This window comes from Sciurus vulgaris, assembly GCF_902686455.1.
Source record: "Sciurus vulgaris genome assembly, chromosome: 7".
NCBI lineage: Eukaryota > Metazoa > Chordata > Mammalia > Rodentia > Sciuridae > Sciurus > Sciurus vulgaris.
Genome location: NC_136467.1, coordinates 73,862,461 through 73,882,982, shown reverse-complemented (window position 1 = coordinate 73,882,982; position 20,522 = coordinate 73,862,461). Strand labels below are relative to the sequence as shown.

The 20,522-nt window shown below is 36.2% G+C and overlaps 1 protein-coding gene across 4 annotated transcripts in view; it reads right to left on the bottom strand.

The window, feature by feature from the left end:
• CASP8AP2 (caspase 8 associated protein 2) overlaps window positions 1-20,522 on the bottom strand; it is a 57,486-nt gene that overhangs the window by 21,186 nt on the left and 15,778 nt on the right. Inside the window, exons 7-11 of one of the 4 annotated variants that reach the window (XR_013764969.1) lie at window positions 17,810-20,019; window positions 13,582-16,708; window positions 12,540-12,639; window positions 11,587-11,902; window positions 9,745-10,356 (exon numbers count right to left, since the gene is read on the bottom strand). Coding sequence is in view for 3 of the 4 variants with exons in the window: in XM_079146704.1 (XP_079002830.1) it covers window positions 10,353-10,356; window positions 11,850-11,902; window positions 12,540-12,639; window positions 13,582-16,708; window positions 17,810-20,019 (5,494 nt within the window). In the remaining variant the exon portion in view is untranslated. Of the gene's footprint in view, window positions 1-9,744; window positions 11,903-12,539; window positions 12,640-13,581; window positions 16,709-17,809; window positions 20,020-20,522 lie in introns of those variants that run through there. The other 3 variants (XM_079146704.1, XM_079146703.1, XM_079146705.1) reach the window with 3 other exon arrangements.

Genomic DNA, 20,522 nt, shown 5'->3' with positions numbered 1-20,522 from the left:
GAAAATACTTCTTAATCTTTTTATTGAAAATAGCTGAGTGCAGAAAAGTTTTTTCAGTTTACAGTCAACTGAAAAACTATACTATCTTAGTTTTGTAATATAGAGTAATTGCTGGTATCATTTTTATACAATGAAGCAAAAGCTTAATGGTAAAATAGGAAATAATAAAATATTCGAAGTCTTCATTCAAAAAGAAAAGAGAAATTCTGACACATGCCACAACACAGATGAAACTTGAAGATATAGTGCTAAGTGGAAAAAAACAGACACAAAAGGACACAAGTATGATTCCACTTTTATGGGATACCTAGTGCAGTCATATTCACAGACATAAAAAAATAGAACCATAATTACCAGAACCTGGAGCAAAGGGGAATGGGGAATTACTATTTAATGTCTTCCATTTAGAAACACGAAAAAGATATGAAGATGTTTGTGGTACTGATCACACAATATGAATGTACTTAATGCTACTAAATAATACATATAAAATGCCTGAAAGTCAGAATTTTATATTTACCAATTTGTGTGTTTATTACTGGGGATTAAAATCAAGGCCTCAACCATGTTAAGGAAGCACTCTACCACTGAGTCACATCCCCAGTCCTTTTTGTTTCTTATTTCAGACAGGGTCTCACTAAGTTGTCAATGCTGGCCTGGAACTTGGGATCCTCCTGCCACAGTCTTTTGAGTAGCCAGGATTAAAGGCATGCCCCACCACTCCTAGTCACAATTTTCTCATTTTTCAAACTGCATACAACACTATTTGTCATGACTCCAAATTGGAACATAATCATCTGTGACAGTAGCATACATTAATTCTGATATATTCATCAGTTGAAATGAAGCAATGAGAATGTTCTATTGCTACACTAAACACAGGCATGAATCGTATACACTGCTCAACACAATAGTGAAACAATCACACTGTTGTGATTCTACTTGAAAAGTTCAAAAATAAGCAAAACAAACTCATAGTAGTAGTATTATAGGCAGAAGGAGAGTTTATAACTAGGAATAGGGATGAGGGAAGGATTTTGGAGCATGGTAATATTCAAATTCCTGACCTACACGGGGGTTATAGTTTTCACTTTGTGAAAATTCACCAAGAAATTTACATTTCTTTTATACACTTTTGCATGTGTCATAACATGTAAGAGATCAATTTTTTTTTTTTTTTTTTTTTTGGTACCAGAGATTGAACCCAGGGGCACTTAACCACCAAGCCACATCCCCAGTTCTTTTGATATTTTGAGACAGGGTCTCTCTAAGTTGCTTAGAGCCTTGTTAAGTTGCTGAAGCTGTTTTTGTTTTTGTTTTTTTAAGTTATCAATGGACCTTTATTTATTTGTATGTGGTGCTGAGAATTGAACCCAGTGCTTCACACATGCTAGGCAAGCACTCTGCCACTGAGCCACAATCCCAGCCCTGAAGGTGGCTTTGAACTTGTGATCCTCCTGCCTCAGCCTTTGGAATTGCTGGGATTTACAGACCTATGCCACTATGCCCAGCAAGAAGTTCAGTGTTTTTCTTTATAATCTTATTTAATGCCACTGAGCTACATCTCCATTCTTTTTACTTTGAGACAGTCTCACTAAGTTACTGAGGCTGGCCTTGAATTTGCAACCCTCCTGCCTAAGCCTCCCAAGTACACATGTGCCATCATGCGTAAACCTATTATTTACATTCGTCCTAACAAGAACTTGCTTCCTCCATCTCCTCTACATCACGCTGATAGTTAGAATTCATTAATTCTGGCTTACTGTAGATACACTTCCTTTTTTTCCCTTTTGTCCCCCTATACACGTTTACCAAGATATGTGACTACTAAATATCCCCCTAGCTTTCCTAATATTTCTGGACTCTTTTTATTACTATCCCCCAAATTTTAATATGTACTATTGAATGGTAAATGTTACTGTTTTTATTAAGCCCTCACATTTCAAAGACAAATTTATATAAAATTTCAAGTCCGGTACTTTAAAAATATTACATTGTTCTCTCACTTTGGGACTGAGAAGACTCAGGTCATTCTGATTTCTTTCTTTATACATTTATTCTACGTAAAAGTTTTAAGATTTTTTCTCATTATCTTTGATACTCTTAAATTTCAGTGTGTGTAGATGTGGATATTTTCTTTTCACTTTGTGGCCTTTTCTATCTATTTACACGTTTTCTCTTTTATTTCCTGAATGTTGGCACATGTGTCTTCCATATATGTCACTTAAATCAGCTTTCACAGTTCCGTTACCTTTAAAAAAAAATCCGGCCTTTCTGCACAGAACCAGCTCCGAATCCCGGAGCCAGTGGCGAGCTCCAGCCCACAGGCAGCTTCAGGGACCAGGACAGGGTAGCCAGGGACTTCCCCAAGCAGTCCTGCTCCCTCCGGAGGCAGGCGCCTTTCCAGGCTAGCTTCTCAGAGAAGACCACCCAGTGAGAGCCTTTCTACACAGAATCAGCCACAAGTCCCGGAGCCAGCTCCGGCCCACAGGCAGCCTCCAGGACCAGGGCAGGGTAGCCAGAGATTTCTCCAGGCGGCCCTGCTCCCACCAGCCACAGACTCTTTCCACGGGGTGATCCAAGATGGCGGACTAGAGGGTGACTGTATCTCCAGTCACTCCAGAACCCAGGATTCAAGAAGGGGAGGCATTGAGAGACTCGGACTAAAATAGAGCCACGGGGTGAGTCTCCCCAACCGGGTGAAGCTCCAATTTGGGCGGCAGGCCCGGATAGGGGCAGATTCTCAGAGCAGGGCAGGGCAGCTAGAGTCTTCCCCAGGTAGCCCTGCTCCCTCCTGTGGTGGGCTCCTCCCACACGGCCAGCTTCTCAGAGCAGACCCCCCAGTGAGAGCCTTTCCATACAGAGCCAGCTCCAAACCCTGGAACCAGCAGTGGTCTAGGGGCAGCTTTCTTCAGAAGCACTGCATTATCAAGTTCCTCCAAGACTTCCGGCTACTAAAGGCTGGGAGGTGATATACTAGAAATCTACAGGGACACTATAAGCCAAAAGAGGAGATCTGCAATATCTCAGAGTCCCACTGACATCTGACCAGTATGAGAAAACAAGGGAAGAAAATGTCCCAAACAAACCTAGATACTATACCAATAAAGCCCAATGACAGCACAGCAGAAGAAATGTCAGAAAGGGAGTTCAGAATGTACATATTTAAAACAATCAGGGAAGCAAACGAGGAGATGAAAGAACAAATGAGGCATTGAAGGAGATGAAAGAGCAAATGGAGGCATTAAATGATCACACCAATCAACAGTTAAAAGGGCAAATACGGGAAGCAAGAGATCATTTCAATAAAGACTTAAAGATACTGAAAAAAAACAAATTCATGAAATGAAGGAAACAACAAACCAAGTTAAAAACTCCATAGAAAGCATGACCCATAGGACAGAACACCTGGAAGACAGAACCTCCGACATTGAAGACAAAATATTTAATCTTGAAAACAAAGTTGACCAAACAGAGAAGATGGTAAGAAATCATGAAGAGAATCTACAAGAATTATGGGATATCATGAAAAGGCCAAATTTAAGAATTATTGGGATTCAGGAAGGCTTAGAGAAACCAAAGGAATGAACAATCTATTCAATGAAATAATATCAGAAAATTTCTCAAATCTGAAGAATGAAATGGAAGATCAAGTACAGGAGGCTTATAGGACTCCAAATATACAAAATTACAACAGACCCACACCAAGGCACATTATAATGAAAATACCTAACATACAAAATAAAGACAGAATTTTAAACGCTGTGAGAGAAAAGAATCAAATTACATTCAGGGGGAAACCAATAAGAATATCAGCAGATTTTTCAATCCAGACCCTAAAAGCTAGAAGGGCCTGGAACAACATTTACCAAGCCCTGAAAGAAAACGGATGCCAACCAAGAATCTTATACCCAGCAAAACTTACTTTCAGATTTGACGACGAGATAAGATCCTTCCATGATAAACAAAAGCTAAAGGAATTTACAAAAAGAAAGCCAGGATTACAGAACATTCTCAGCAAAATATTCCATGAGGAAGAGATGAAAAACGATACAAATCAGCAACGGGAGGACCTAGCCTAAAGGAATAGCCAAATAAAGGAGAAACCAAATCATGTCAAAAATAAAAAATGAGTCAAATGACTGGGAATACAAATCATATCACAATAATAACCCTGAATGTTAATGGCCTAAACTCATCAATCAAAAGACATAGACTGGCAGATTGGATTAAAAAGAAAAGTTCAACAATATGCTGCAAGAGACTCATCTCATAGAAAGAGATACCCATAGACTAAAGGTGAAAAGATGGGAAAAAACATACCATGCACATGGACACAGCAAAAAAGCTGAAGTGTCCACCCTCATTTCAGATAATGTGGACTTCAAGCCAGAACTAGTCAGAAGGGATAAAGAAGGACATTACATACTGCTTAAGGGAAGCATAAATCAGCAAGACCTAACAATCATAAATATCTATACCCTGAACATTGGCTCATCCACGAATGATCAAACAAATCATTCGCAATTCCAGAAATCAAATAGACCACAACACAATAATACTAGGCGATTTTAACACACCTCTCTCACCACTGGATAGATCTTCCAAACAAAAATTGAATAAAGAAACCACAGATCGCAATAACACAATCAACAATTTAGACTTAACGGACATATATAGAATATACCATCCAACAAAGAACAAATACACTTTCTTCTCAGCAGCACATGGATCCTTCTCTAAAATAGACCATATTTTATGCCACAGAGCTACTGTTAGCAAATACAAGAAGATAGAGATACTACCTTGTATTCTATTAGATCTTAATGGATTGAAATTAGAAATAAATGACAGAATAAAAAACAGAAACTTCTCCAATACCTGGAGATTAAATAATACGCTATTATATGATGAATGGATAACAGAAGACATCAGGAGGGAAATAAAAAAAATTCTTAGAAGTAAACAAGAACAAAGACACATCATATCAAAATCTCTGGGACACTATGAAAGCAGTACTTAGAGGAAGATTTATTTCATGGAGCCCATTCAACAAAAGAAGTGGAAATCAACAAATAAACGACTTAACACTACAGCTCAAAGCCCTAGAAAAAGAAGAGCAGACCAACACCAAAAGTAGTAGAAGACAGGAAATAGTTAAAATCAGAGCCGAAATCAACGCAATTGAAACAAAAGAAACAATCGGAAAAATTAACAAAATAAAGAGTTGGTTCTTTGAAAAAATAAACAAAATTGATAAACCCTTAGCCACACTAACAAAGAGAAAGAGGGAGAAAACTCAAATTACTAAAATTCGGAATGAACAAGGAATACCACTACAGACACGAGTGAAATACAAAACATAATTAGAAGCTATTTTGAAAATCTATACTCCAACAAAACAGAAAACCTCAAAGACATCAACAAGTTTCTAGAAACATATGAATTACCTAAAATGAACCAGGAGGATATACACAACTTAAATAAATCAATTTCAAGCAATGAAATAGAAGAGGTCATCAAAAGCCTACCAACAAAGAAAAGTCTGGGACCAGATGGGTTCTCAGCCGAGTTCTACAAAACCTTTAAAGAAGAGCTCATTCCAATACTCCTCAAAGTATTCCATAAAATAGAAGAGGAGGGAACCCTCCCAAACTCATTCTATGAAGCCAACATCACCCTGATACCTAAACCAGGCAGAGACACATCGAGGAAAGAAAATTTCAAACCAATATCCTTAATGAACATCAACACAAAAATTCTCAACAAAATTTTAGCAAATCACATACTAAAATATATTAAAAAGATAGTACACCACGATCAAATGGGTTTCATCCCAGGGATGCAAGGTTGGTTCAACATCCGGAAATCAATAAATGTCATTCACCATATCAACAGACTTAAAGTTAAGAATCACATGATTATTTTAAAAGATGCAGAAAAAGTCTTCGATATAATACAGCACCCCTTCATGCTCAAAACACTAGAAAAAATTGGGGTAGTGGGAACATTCCTTAACATTCCTACGCTAAGCCCATGGCCAATATCATTCTAAATGGTGAAAAACTGAAAGCATTCCCCCTAAAATCTGGAACAAGGCAGGGATGCCCTCTTTCATCACTTCTATTCAACATCGTCCTTGAAACTCTAGCCAGAGCAATTAGACAAACCAAAGAAATTAAAGGGATACGAATTGGAAAAGAAGAACTCAAACTATCCCTGTTTGCTGATGACATGATTATATATTTAGAGGAACCCAGAAATTCCACCAGAAAACTTTTAGAACTCATAAGTGAATTCAGTAAAGTAGCAGGTTACAAGATCAATGCTCATAAATCCAATGCATTTGTATACATAAGTGATGAATCTTCAGAAAGAGAAGTTAGGAAAACTACTCCATTCACAATAGTCTCGAAAAAAAAAAAAAAAAACTTGGGAATCAATCTCACAAAAGAGGTGAAAGACCTCTACAATGAGAACTACAGAACACTAAAGAAGGAAATTAAAGAAAACCTTAGAAGATGGAAAGATCTCCCATGTTCTTGGATAGGAACAATTAATATTGTCAAAATGGCCATACTACCTAAAGTGCTATACAGATTCCATGCAATTCCAATTAAAATCCCAATGATGTACCTTACAGAAATAGAGCAAGCAATTATGAAATGCATCTGGAAGAATAAAAAACCCAGAATAGCTAAAGCAATCCTCAGTAGAAAGAGCGAAGCAGGGGTATGGCAATACCAGATCTTCAACTCTACTACAAAGCAATAGTAACAAAAACGGCATGGTATTGGTACCAAAATAGACAGGTAGATCAATGGTACAGAATAGAGGACACGGACACAAACCCAAATAAATACAATTTTCTAATACTAGACAAAGGGGCCAAAAATATGCAATGGAGAAAAGATAGCCTCTTCAACAAATGGTGCTGGGAAAACTGGAAATCCATATGCAACAGAATGAAACTAAACCCCTATCTCTCACCCTGCACAAAACTCAACTCAAAATAGATCAAGGACCTCGGAATCAGGCCAGAGACCCTGCATCTTATGGAAGAAAAAGTAGGTTCAAATCTTCAACGTATCGGGTTAGGATCAGACTTCCTTAACAGGACTCCCATAGCACAAGAAATAAAAGCAAGAATCAACGACTGGGATAGATTCAAACTAAAAAGCTTTCTCTCAGCAAAGGAAACTATCAATAATGTGAAGACAGCCTACAGAGTGGAAGAAAATCTTTGTCTCTCATACTTCAGATAGAGCACCAATCTCCAGAATCTATGAAGAACTCAAAAAACTCTACACCAAGAATACAAATAATACAATCAACAAATGGGCTAAGGATATGAACAGACACTTCACAGAAGTAGATCTTCAAGCAATCAACAGATATATGAAAAAATGTTCAACATCTCTAGTAATAAGAGAAATGCAAATCAGAACTACCCTAAGATTCCATCTTACCCCAATTAGAATGGTGATTATCAAGAACACATGGAACAATAGGTGTTGGCGAGGATGTGGGGAGAAAGGTACACTCATACCTTTGCTGGTGGGGTTGCAAATTAGTGCAGCCACTCTGGAAAGCAGTATGGAGATTCCTCAGAAAGCTTGGAATGGAACCACCATTTGTCCCAGCTATCCTACTCCTTCACCTATACCGAAAGGACTTAAAATCAGCATACTATATTGATACAGCCACATCAATGTTCATAGTTGCTCAATTCACCATAGCCAGATTGTGGAACCAACTTAGATGTCCTTCAGTTGATGAATGGATAAAGAAACTGTGGCATATATATACAATGGAATATTACTCAGCCATAAAGAATGATAAAATTATGGCATGTGCAGGCAAATGGATGAAATTGGAGAATATCATGCTAAGTGAGATAAGCCAATCTCAAAAAACTAAAGGAGGAATGATCTCACTGATAAGCGGATGAGGACATATAATGGAGGGTGGGAGGGGTTAGCGTTAAGGTTAGGGGTAGGTTTAGGGTTAGGGTTAAGGAGGGTGGTAAGAATGGAAGAAGGACTGTATAGAGGGAAAAGAGGGGTGAGAGGAGTGGGGGGAAGGGAAAAAAATAACAGAATGAATCAAACAACATTACCCTATGTAAATTTATGATTACACAAATGGTATGCCTTTACTCCATGTACAAATAGAGAAACAACATGTATGAAACAACATGTATCCCATTTGTTTACAATAAAAAAGAAAAAAAATCCTCTGTGAGTTTTCTAGGTTGATTTTCCAACTCAACAACTCATTCTTCAGCTGTGTCTATTTTTATTCCATTCAATTTTGTTCTTAATGTTATGATACAAAGAGAAATCAAAGAGTATGTGGGCTTGTTTTTCACTACTGGAGAATGCACTGAGGAACCTGAGTTATATTCTCAATCCTTTTAATTAATTTCACATTTAATTTTTGTTGTTGGGGATTGAACCAGGGGCTCTCTGCCTCAACTTTTATCTCCAGCAACCCCCCTCCTTTTTTTTTTGAGACAAGTTCTAAGTTCCTGAGATTGCCCTAAAATTTACACTGTTCCTGCCTTAGTCTCCAGAGTAGCAAGAATCATAGGCATGTGCCATCTCAGAGTTTTTTTCTGGTACCAGGGATTGAACCCAGGGGTGCTTAACCACCAGCCTCATCCCCAGCTCGTTTGTATTTTATTTTGAGACAGGATCTTGCTGAGTTGCACAGGGACTCAATCAGTTGCTGAGGCTAGCTTTGAACTCAAGATCCTCCTGCTTCAGTCTTTCAAGTCACTGGGATGACAGGCACACACCACCATGCTCAGCTAAAGTATATGCTCTTGATTTTATTTTTATTTATTATTATTAATTATTATTATTTTGTACCAGAGTTTGAACTCCCTGGTTGCTTTACCACTGAGTCACATCCCCAGTCCTTTTTATTTTGAGACAAGGTCTCATCAAGTTACCCAGAGCCTCACTAAATTGCTGAGGCTGGTCTTGATCTTGCAATCATCTGGCATTATTCTCCTGAGCAGGTGAGATTACAGGTGTGCACCACCATGCCCAGCTCTTAATTTTAAATGTCATTTTTTCTTAATTTTATATTACATTGGTAAATCTTTTTAGTCCTTATTACCTTCAATTTGGATTCTGCAGGTCTTATAAATCCAATTTGTTTTCTTTTGAACTAGTAGCATCTCTTAGTTATCACTCTGCTTATAACTCTTTTACCAGGTGATAAGGGATGATAAGTATGCACTGGAAAAGGAGTGGTGACCAGGACTCAAATTTATGATGGATTTTCAAAGACAAGCTTGGTTGTCCAATTAATTATTCCACTTTATTTTTACTGAGCAATGGTTTAGGATGGGGCTTCCCCTTAGGACATTCTTGGGGAAATGACAAGGGGAAAACACACAGTATTGTAATCCACCAGTCCTGAGACTGGAGGGGGAGGGTGAAGAAGTAAGGCTCAAGCGAATCAGTCCTTATACCAGTTTTCTCCAAATTTTCACCCTTTTGGCTCTTAATTTTATCTGTGAGGATACCTCCAGTGAGGTATGGTTCACTATACCATTATGTGCTGTGAGAAAGCAAACCAAGGCACATGTTGTCCCTTAATGAACCTACTCATACCCATTTAGCTAGCTACACTCCCACCAGAGAGTACTTCAAAATAGCTCCCATGTCCCCTGGGAGTTTTATCTCTTCTTAAGTATTATCTAACAATTTAAAAAACATTCTAATCAAAATGTAACAGAACTTTACATGGTTTTTATTATACATTACTGTTATCGAAAGCAAACTTTATACAAAAAGTTTTATACACATAAAAAAATCCCTGGCTAGGCAAAGCCATTTGTGTCTGTGCATACACACACACATACACATATAGTATTTTACATCATTATAAGTATACATATTTACAAATACACTATTTAAATTTTTACAATTTACCAAAATGAAGAAAGGCAATTATAAAAACAAATAAAAAAGAATGAAAACATAAACTAAGTAGTTAAGTTTAAAATGCTACAAAACTTTAAAAATCAAGAAGGAAGTCATTTCTTTGAAATATCAAAACTAAGGTTTCAATACTACATCATTGTGGCTTTCATTTTGATAACAAGTTCTCATGTTTAAAAATAAATATTCTGACCAATCACAGGTAAGCAAATCAGACTCAATAAGCTGAACATGTTGATTTGAGATTAGAGAGTCAATAAGCAATAACATGTAGACAATCATCTAGTAATCAAAACTGTGATAAAACTTCCTTCTAGTTCCCCATTTAAAACATGAGGAATTCAAAGCTTCTGTGTAGTATGAAATATCAATTAAAACTCCAAGGAATTCAGCAACTTATCTGTAATGCAAGAAGATGCTAAAGTTATGATTCTGTTTTTCTGGAATAACCATTTTCATGTTTTAAATGAGCTCTACTTGGAATATATTAAAGTTAAAGAGCTAGCTTTTATAGAATCAGTTTGGTAACTATCCTGATTTTGGCAAGAATTTAATGAAATTGTAATACTTGATGGATAAAATCAATTAAGTCAGCTAGGAATGAAATATCTCAATACACTATTATTGTGCAAGCAAAAAAATCTGATATGTTAAAAGATTTTAGATATATAAAATTTAAAAAGATTTTAGATTAATAATGGAACTTGGAAATTTCAGACTAATAAGTATCAATTCCAGATTCAAGTTAATTAATAAATTTACATTCTCTTCTAAAGAGAATGGAAATTATATTTCGATAACATTAAAGTAAAACAAAAAATCAGTTTCTGTTCTACTAAAATCCTAAAGCACAGTGAATATGAAAATAACCAAGCCATTAATGCCTTACAGTATTTTTTGAAGTTCTTTAAATAAACTTCTCCGAATTCTCCATTATTCAATCTTACATTCTGAATGATACAAATAGAAATTTAACTTCGCAGTAAACTACTACAAAATGGAAAATCTCACTAGCAAAACCAGTTGCTTTGAGAAGATATGGAAATTAACAAGTAATCTGAAGACAATAATTCACAAATGGACTGGAAAAGGATTAATAACTCAATATTTAAAACCCCTCAAACTAAGATCCAGGTCCAAAAATGGTTTCTATTTAGATTTAACTCAAATTTAAACATTCGTAACTGGTATTCAAATAATTCTGACTACAACAACTGAAAAATACAGTGATATATTTAATATGGTGACAATTTTTCTACCTTAAAATCCAAATTTTTAAGTGATTTGCTGAGATCTTAGAGAAACAAACAAAAAATACCCCTGATATGTTAGGCCTTAACAAAACTATACAAGAATGACTTAAAGAAATTAAGGACGCATAAGTTTGTGAGCAGTATTAGTATCTCAATGTAGTAAATCCTATCATCTATTTAGATGACAATGAACTTTATGTTCATGAATCTGTGTTTTGTATTTTAAGGTATCACATTCTTGATAAAAAGTTGCGAGAAATATTAAATGACTACACAAACTTCACTAGTTATGAAACATACTGCTACTCACACATATTCTTTTACTTTTTTCATCTATAAAAACTTTATTAGTAATCATCGAATGTATTTTCCCCCACCTTAGACTCATCAGCAATCAGAAAGTTGAGGAGAGATGCCATGCTGATCTGAACCGCAGCAGGCGTCACTCTGAGTAGGCCCCTGCACATGAGGTGACCTTAGGTGCCTGCAATCATCCTTCAATCTGAGACTGAAGCAGGAACTCAAATGGATTGTCTCTCACCCACTATTCACATCTTCAATGACTAACAAGCCATTAACTGCAAAATGACAATGTCAAACATTTACTATACTAGTCTCTTGTAGTGTAAACATTAACTACCTGCATTTTGACTTTTCAAAGAGCTTCATTAGCTGCTGGAATCTTTCTGAAACCTGAAAAATTAAGAGTGATCATAAATCTCAACATTTTATCATCTTTGATGAATATTCTTGCAAACTATCTGAAGACAGAAAAAAATTATCCTCAATAAAGATATGAAATATTTTTTAGAAAAATGAAATACCTTTATAATATAAGTGAATGTTTAATTAACTTTTCAATATTAAATTTTATTAAACAAGCAAACTACCAAATTGCCTGATCAAACAAGTAAATGGTAATACACAGGGAAAAAAATGAGGATCTTTTCAGTCATAATTCTTCTACAATCAAAATTTTTGTTTTGTTTTTGGTACCAGGGATTGAACCCAGGGGTGCTTAACCACTGAGCCACATCCCCAGACCTTTTGATATTTTGAGACATGGTCTTGCTAAGTTGCTTAGAGCCTCACTAAGTTGCTAAGGCTGGCTTTGAATATGCCATCCTCCTGCCTCAGCCTCCCAAACTGCTGGGATTACAGGGGTACACCACAGCATCTGGTACAACCACCAAGTTTAATAGTCCTATACAGAGCCATATTTTTAAGGAGGTCAGCTACTAAAAATTACATATTTTGTTAAAAATTATATCTACATATGTAAAGTAGTAACACTGGTGAATCAATAGAGATATAAAAATTGGGCTGTTACCTGATTTGGATTTTTATTCAACTTGACAGCTAAATATGTAAACGTTTTCAGTGATGGCCCTCTTTTCTGACACTCCAATAAAATTTCCCGGTCATCATTTCTGAGGAGGAAAATTGTATTTAGCTTTTATACAATCGGGACAGAAAGGTAATATATTCCACTGCCTTACTGTTAATGAATAGAAGTGACATTTTAATTGAAACCCATAAGAAAAAGATCAGAATATTCACAATGGCTATCTCTGAGAAACACAATTATAAATTATTTTACTTTTTTTTTTTTTTGTGGTACTGGGTGGGGATTGAAACTGGTGGTGCTTTACCACTGAGCTACATGCTTAGTCCTTTTTATTTTTATCTTTAGATAGGGTCTCACCAAGTTGCCCAGGCAGATCTCAAACTTGAGATCTTGCCTTAAGCCTTCTGAGTAGCTGAGATTACAGACTATAGACATGTGCCCCCCAAACCCAACTTAAGTGGGATCTTAAAATCTGCATTTCTCAAAAAGTTCACATAAAACTCAAAAGTACACCCTATGAAACTATTTGTAAAGTTTTAATTAAGGGAAAAATAAATTACCAAAGCTCCTAGGTTTTGTTTAATCTCTTTTACCATGTCATTCCTTCTTTTTAAAATGTGCTTATATTATTTCCTTCCAAATGAAAAAAATTTTTCTTTGTAACTGAAAAAACACAGTGAAAATCTCTAGATGGTTAATTCATAACCCTAGTTAAAAGTTATTACTACAAATTGTTGTACAGTATAGCCAGAATGTACCCTGGTATCTTCAACTAACTTTGGTCACTTTTTTGAAATAGCTCTTCATTTTTTTTTTTGTAACTAATTTACTATTGTTATTATTTATTTATTGCAGTGTTAGGGGCTGAACCCAGAGCCTTGCACATGCTAGGCAGGCACTCTACCACTCAGCTACACTCCTCAACCCACTTTTCCTTATTTGTAGGATGATAAAAATCTGATGATAGACTAGATTGCTAATTTCTTAAAATTTCCTGGTGATTAATGTCTCACAAGATCCTTACCTTGTCCACAAAACTATAATTTCTCCCTTCTTTTTAATAATATTCTTTGCAGAAAGGCTTGTAGAACTGTTGAGTGCTACTGATGAATCCTTAATCCTTGGACTTGCCTTTAATGATGAGGGATCTTTATTCACCGTAGGGAGCTTTTTCTTATTGGTTTTCTTTTGATGACCTTCACCATTTTCACCAGAATCTTGGCCAAGTTTGGTCTTTTCCCTACTGGTTAAGTCTGTTTCCTTTCTTTGTTTTTTCTGAGAAGAATGATTTAGATCAGAAAAATTTTTTCTCTTCTTTAGAGCATTATCCAAAGTCCCAGGAAATTCTAAACCATCAGAAATTGATGTGGGCTCTGATTTTAAATCATCCTTTTTTACTTCATATATACCAGGAGATTCTGTGGTCAAATCTATATAGTTTTCTTCAACAATGCATTCCAAAGGCCTGTGTGCTATTTGCACCTTTTCTTCCTTACTGTTATCTTCATCTACACATATCACCTGACAATCCAAACTTTCAATAGCTAAAACAGGATGGTTACCTTCATTTTTACTCTCACTTGAAGCATCTTGTGTCAAATCAATAAATGCACCTATAGTATCAGGGTGTAAAGAATTATTCAATATTTGAGCATTTTTATCTAAGTTTCCTCCAGGACATTCCAACTGATTGATATTTAAAACTGTTACTTCTATGAATTCCCCCAAGTTTTTGGTCTCAGTGACCGGATCTTTTGTTAGGTCTATGTACGAGTTTGGAAGATGATCCACTACAGAATGTGGGATTTCATCCACTGAAGGCAATTCTTCAATGCTTTCAGGCACTTTTGGTTCCCAAACTGGATGCAATTTAAAACAATCACCAGTCACTTCATCATTATGACCCATTTTACCTGAAGCATCTTTAAGAAATTCATATATATCAGGAACCTGTGTTTGTATCACAGAGTCCTGTTCTTCATGAATTGATTTACTGCTATCAACAATTTTGTTGGAATTTTCTAATTCCAACTCTGGAGACTTAAAAACTGTGTTCTGACCCAAAATACATTCTTTTTCTGCTGCTTCATCAGCTTTCTTTCCAATTCCTGGCAAAGACACCAATGATTCATCAGCCACATTCTGTTTAAGACCAGGGGAGGTGGATGGTGCCGCACGTCGTATTTTTACAATGAAATGATCGTTGGATTTTTCCATTATGACAGCATGCATGGGTAGATTAGGATGGTACTGAAAACCTGGAGCAACAGACCGGCTTGTCCATGATGAAGAACAACTTGATTTACTACTTGAGTTATCAGACTCCAGAGCTAAGTGAATGTCTTGCTCAGATGCATCCTCTTCCTCAAGTAAGGCATCTTCACTAAAATGTGCACTAATAACTTCCTCTGGAGTTGAACTAGACAAAACTTCAGGTTTTAAGAAACTGAGGTGACCATCCGACTTCAGAGGTGATGGCACTGTTAAAGAGACCGCAAGATCTTCAAGGAGTATGGAAGAAATGCAGGACTTACTCTTTTCTGAACTACATACATTATCTTTACTTAAAGCTGTGTTAGTAGACACTTCGAACATACAACTTTCATCCAACACATCAGGATGAACTGGCAATGAAAGCCCTGAGGACAGAGATGGACCTTTTTCAGATGATAATAATGACCAATTATCATCACTAATCATTTTAGGACATGGAGAAGCTACTCCTGAAACTAGTTCTTCTGTTGTACAAGTTGGAATAGATTCACACTTAAGACTTTCTAGAAGCTGTTTCTCTGGAGTCTTTAACTCCCACTCAGTTTTTTCAGTACAGTTAACACTGTTGTCCAAAAGATCAGAACCTTGCAACAAACTTTTAAATATTTCACCCATCTGTGCATCACTCACTAAATTAAAAGTTAGGCTAGATGCTTGCTGTTCAGTAAGAATCTCAAAACTGCGTTCTGGCTTTAAAGCTGCATGCTGGGATGTCTGTGTATCCTCTATGGTGTTGCCTTCATTTTTCCCTGGCTTTGAGATGCTTGGACAATTTAGTTCCAAAGCGTGCTCAGCAGACTGAGAGATTTTTATACTATCAAAGCAAGTGTTGAAATTTCTTTTAATGTCATGCTTCACTGTGTTAAGACTGGAGTTATTTTGGACTTGATGTTTTTCCTCAGATTTTTTACTTCCCAGCAAAGACTTACAATTCACAGAGTCTTCTGGTTTGGGCAATTTTTCTCTCAGCATTTTTTTGTTGGAGTTATCCACATTCCTCTTCTGTGAATTTGAATAATGTTTTTTGTCTTTACATGTTTTTTCAGGTTTTCCTTCATCACTGTCACTTCCAAAGTTTATGTAATCACAAAACTTTACCAGTATTTTCTTAAGCTTTGCAAACAAATAATCGAGTTGTTCATCTACAAACTTCCACAATTTTTTTTTCATATCTGGTAGCTGCTGTTCAAATAAGCGATCAACTATGCCATTCTTCTTAACTTGTTTAAGTTTAGATTCTATAACATCACAGAGATTCTTCTGTAAAGTAGTCACTGACTTAGAGATCTTGGATAAGTCAAGATGTTTAATTAGTGATGTAAAACTCAAAATTGCTGACTCAACGATTCTATGAAATTGTATCAATGAAAATTTAACCTTGAACTTCATATAATTTTTTCTCACATGTTTTCTTATCATTCGCAACATATGCATAATCTCTCGGACAGAAGAGGGTACAACAATAATTGAAACTATCTTTTCCAAGCTAGAAGGACTCATTGTTTTATCTTTCCTGTCTGTTTTTGAAGATCTATTAGATTCACTTGGCCTTTTATTCCATTTGCTACTGGTTTGGTGGGTTTTTACAGATGTTTTCCTATGCTCTATATCCAAACGCATGGTATTTTTCCTCCTTCCTGGGCTAGTTTTCTGCACTTCAGCAGCAGCTTTAGGTTTGGCAGTTCTGTCCATATTTTTTTGTGGCTTAGGGTTTTCATTGTCACTTATGATTTCTCCTTCTTCTAATTCATCTAAAGATGAATTCTTACAGGAGGCTTCTTCTGTACATATATCAAATTTAAGAACTGGTTTTTGATTTTCTTTATTGAGATCAGACTGACTCTTAGAGGTACAATGAGAATTTGGTGGAATCACATCTGGGGAAGAGAAAAGTATATTAAAGTCACATGATCATTGAGTCTTAGTCATTTTACAGTTCCATCTTAAATACAACAAAAAAACCAAATACTGAGGCAATTTATTATTTTAACAGTCTTCTTTTAAACAGAATATTAATACCTAATACTAATTTATTATTTTAACAGTCTTCTTTTAAACAGCAGAATATTAATACCTAATAATCCTTTTCATGCTTTCTTTAGGTACTGGTGATCAAAACCAGTGGTATTTTACCACTGAGCTACATCCCCAGGCCTTTCTCATTTTTTATTTTAAGACAGGGCCTCACTCAGTTGCTGAGGCTGGCCTTGAACTGGTGATCCTGCTGTCTCTGCTTCCCAAGTTGCTGGGATTGCAGGCACAAGCCACTGCAACCAGCTTGGCTTACTCATTTAATTTGGTTTTTACTGTTTGACAAAGAGCTTAGAAGAGGCTGGGATAGTAGCTTAGTAGTTAGAATATATGCTTACTATGTGGTGAAGCTTAAAAGTTTAATCACCAGCAATACAAAAAACCAAAAAATAAAACAAAAATTTTCAGGTGTCTGACAACTGCAGAGTTTGGTCAGCTGGATAATCTTTCCTTCATTTTAGCAGTATCACCTACTATATGCATCTGATGATGACTTCTGAACTGCAAAATTATATCTGAAGGTTGGGCTGGGGATGTAGCTTCAGTGGTAGAATATGTAACTAGCACACTCAAACCCCAGCATCAATACATACATACACACACATGAAAATGTTTAAAGAATATTTGAAACAATCTATTTAATTGCTCAGTTTTTGTATAAAGAATGAAGAATTAAAAGAGTGGGGACATAGCTCAGTGAAGAGTGTATGCTTATTAGCACATGGAAGGTCCTGGGTTTAATCCCCAGTACAAGGAAAAATAAAAATTAAGAATTATCTTCATTTAGACTAAAGGCTAATGTACACTACTAGTTATCAAAGAGGTCTGAATAATGCTAATTACTCTCCTGTTATCAGAAAAGAAAAAACATCAACTTTACCTTGCTTATGTAATTTACACTCATCAAAAAAGATGAGTTGTGGAAACTAACACAAGTAAGCTATTACCTTTATGAATGTTGTTATACAATGGAACATGAGATGGACTTTCCATTCTAAGAACTTTTGTTACAGGTCTCACTGGACTATTCAGAGGACTGATGGCTTCTGGAATAGGTCTCAGGTGATTAAGGTCAATGCTCAAAACTGAATTCTCATCATCATGACATACTGAGTTCGTTTCCCCGATTTCCATTCTGTGGTCCATTAATTCAATCTGCTGAAGAGATGATGCTAAAGTCTCTTTAGGTAAGCAAGGCTCCAAATGACAAGATTTACTCTCAACCAGAGGTATATCTACAAGAGAAGGCTCAAATTTGGGATTTTCATGTTCTGAATGGACTACAGGTGAAATAACAGTTCCTTCAATTGAAGATGGCAGCTGTGTTTCACTGGTTTCAGTCACTTTAGTTGAAGTAGCCTCTTTCATCTGAATACCCTCAGAAATACAAGAATTCAAACCCTCTTGTCTTTTGGTATCCAATTCCAGAACAAAGTTTTGAGAAACATCTATTTGTAATACATCCATTATCACAGAGGCTTCTGCCCTTGCACCGTCAACAGTCTCTCCCATTTCTGTTGATGGAAACAAGGATTCTGTTTGTTCCATTTGCACAGGTGTTGAGAAGGAAGTCTCTGTACAACAAATGGTCATTTCACAAGGCATAGTATTCTCAACAGATTTAACCAGCAAACTATTTTCTTCTTCCAGTTTGCTTTCTGGAATAACCACCCTGAATTCAGACACTGCTGGAAGAGCATCCTTTGGTTCCAGTAACTTTGATTTGTTTTCCTCTGTGATATGTTCACTGACAAAAGGCACACATGTCACTGTTTCAGACTGTACCGAGGACTCTAAATCACAACCACCACTGGGCTTGGGAGCATCTATTATTTTAAGCTGATTATCCTGAGAAACAGATTGTTTTTTTGCAGGAGAAAGAGTTAAGTTCAATTTTTCCATAAAACTTAACTTTAAGTCTTTGTTTTTGGTTTCATTTTGACCATTCTCACCTTTCACAGCAAACTCTTTATTATCTGTTCCTTCAGAAACTTTGCTAATAGAGACTTCACTTTGATCACACTTTGGCTCATTCTGTCTCTTTAAATCAGTAGTGGTTTTCTTAGTTTCTTTATTAGTTTGCAGATGTTCTAAAGGTGATTTTTTGTCATTTCTCATATGTCTATTCTCCTCTTTGTTCTCTCGTTCTCTTTTCCTCTTATCTTCAGTTCTGTGCCTTTCAGGTTTTAAAGGTGTATTTTCCCTGTGGTGCATAGCATCGGCTTCCTTGGAGTCCATGTGTTTATGGGTTCTACTGCTTGAAAGAGAAGATGAACATCTCCCATCTTGAAAACCATAACTGTTTACCCACCTGTCTCTTTTACAGTCCTCCCGTCCTCTTCTCTCTTCCAGATGGTATTTACTGGAATTATGAGAGGATTTGATTTCATTCTTAGAATGGGGAGGTGGTGCTCGTTCAGATCTTCTCCAGTGATCCTGTTCCTTTCCTCCTGATTTAAGTTTGGAATCAACTTTTCTTTCTTCTTTGTCCTGTGATTTAAGTTCTTTTCTATTTGTATTTTGTGACCTTTCACTTTGTTTTTCTAGTTTTTTATCATTTTGAGATTCAACTCGAGCATGTGACCTTTCTCTGGAGGTCTCCTTCTCCCAAGAAGAGCTGCTGCGTTCACTCCTATGATCCGAATCTGTGTTACTTTTGAAATTTGAATTTTTGTTCTCCGCTTTTTGTTCACCTTTACCATGTTTCTCGGTACGTCCTTGAAGTCTTGGACTAGTTTCTGTATTCCTTGGTTCACCATCACCACAGCTATTACTCACATCTTTTCGCGTTCTATCAGTTCCTCTACTATACTGGCTGTGTCTAGTATCTTTTCTCCCTCTTCTGTTATCCTCATTTGCACTACCTTCACCAACCTGATAATGGGAACGTGACCAGACACCATTAGTACAGTGCTTCTCAATGGATGTAGGCAAATGTGAAGTGTTCTTTTTCTCAGAATGTGAATTTTCTTCCTTTTCCAGGTTTGGCAGTGAAGTATTATGATGTACATCTTTAGACACATCATTTTTAACTCTGTGATCAGTCTTTGAACAATAATCCAAATGAGGAGATCGGGATCTAAGATCTTTTGTTTTAACTGTATCTGATGTCCTTGGAGTTTTATGATTATTCCGAAAGTGTGGAAACTCAGACAATCTATTGAGAAAAAAGAAATTAACAACAAAAAAGCAAAGTTAGTTGCGATTTAATAATCTTCCAAATGTTATTCACATGTATTCTAGCCTGACCAAAACAGAAGGAAAACTAGAAGAGGAAAATAGAAGGAAGTTAGAAAACAGACATGATCAAACAAACCTTATAGAATGCTCTAACCTAATTTGTCTATTTTGAACACAATTCCATAGTAATGCACAGCAACAACAGCCATCTTAAAGTGGATCACACTATGAAAAACTAAAAAGAAATAAAGCACTGTGATTCTTTTCTTAGGAGAATGACATGTATTGACTATTAAAAATAAGTTTAAGCATTAAGGTTTATATTAGTGTTTCAGAACACTGATAGTTTTTCTAGCAATAAAAGAGCTCACTGCAGTTTTTGTAGTAAGTTTATCCTCTTGAACTCCCATAACAGTGATTTTTCAAAACTCAAATTGAGGCTAGGTGTGGTGCTGCATACCTGTCATCCCAATCACTAGG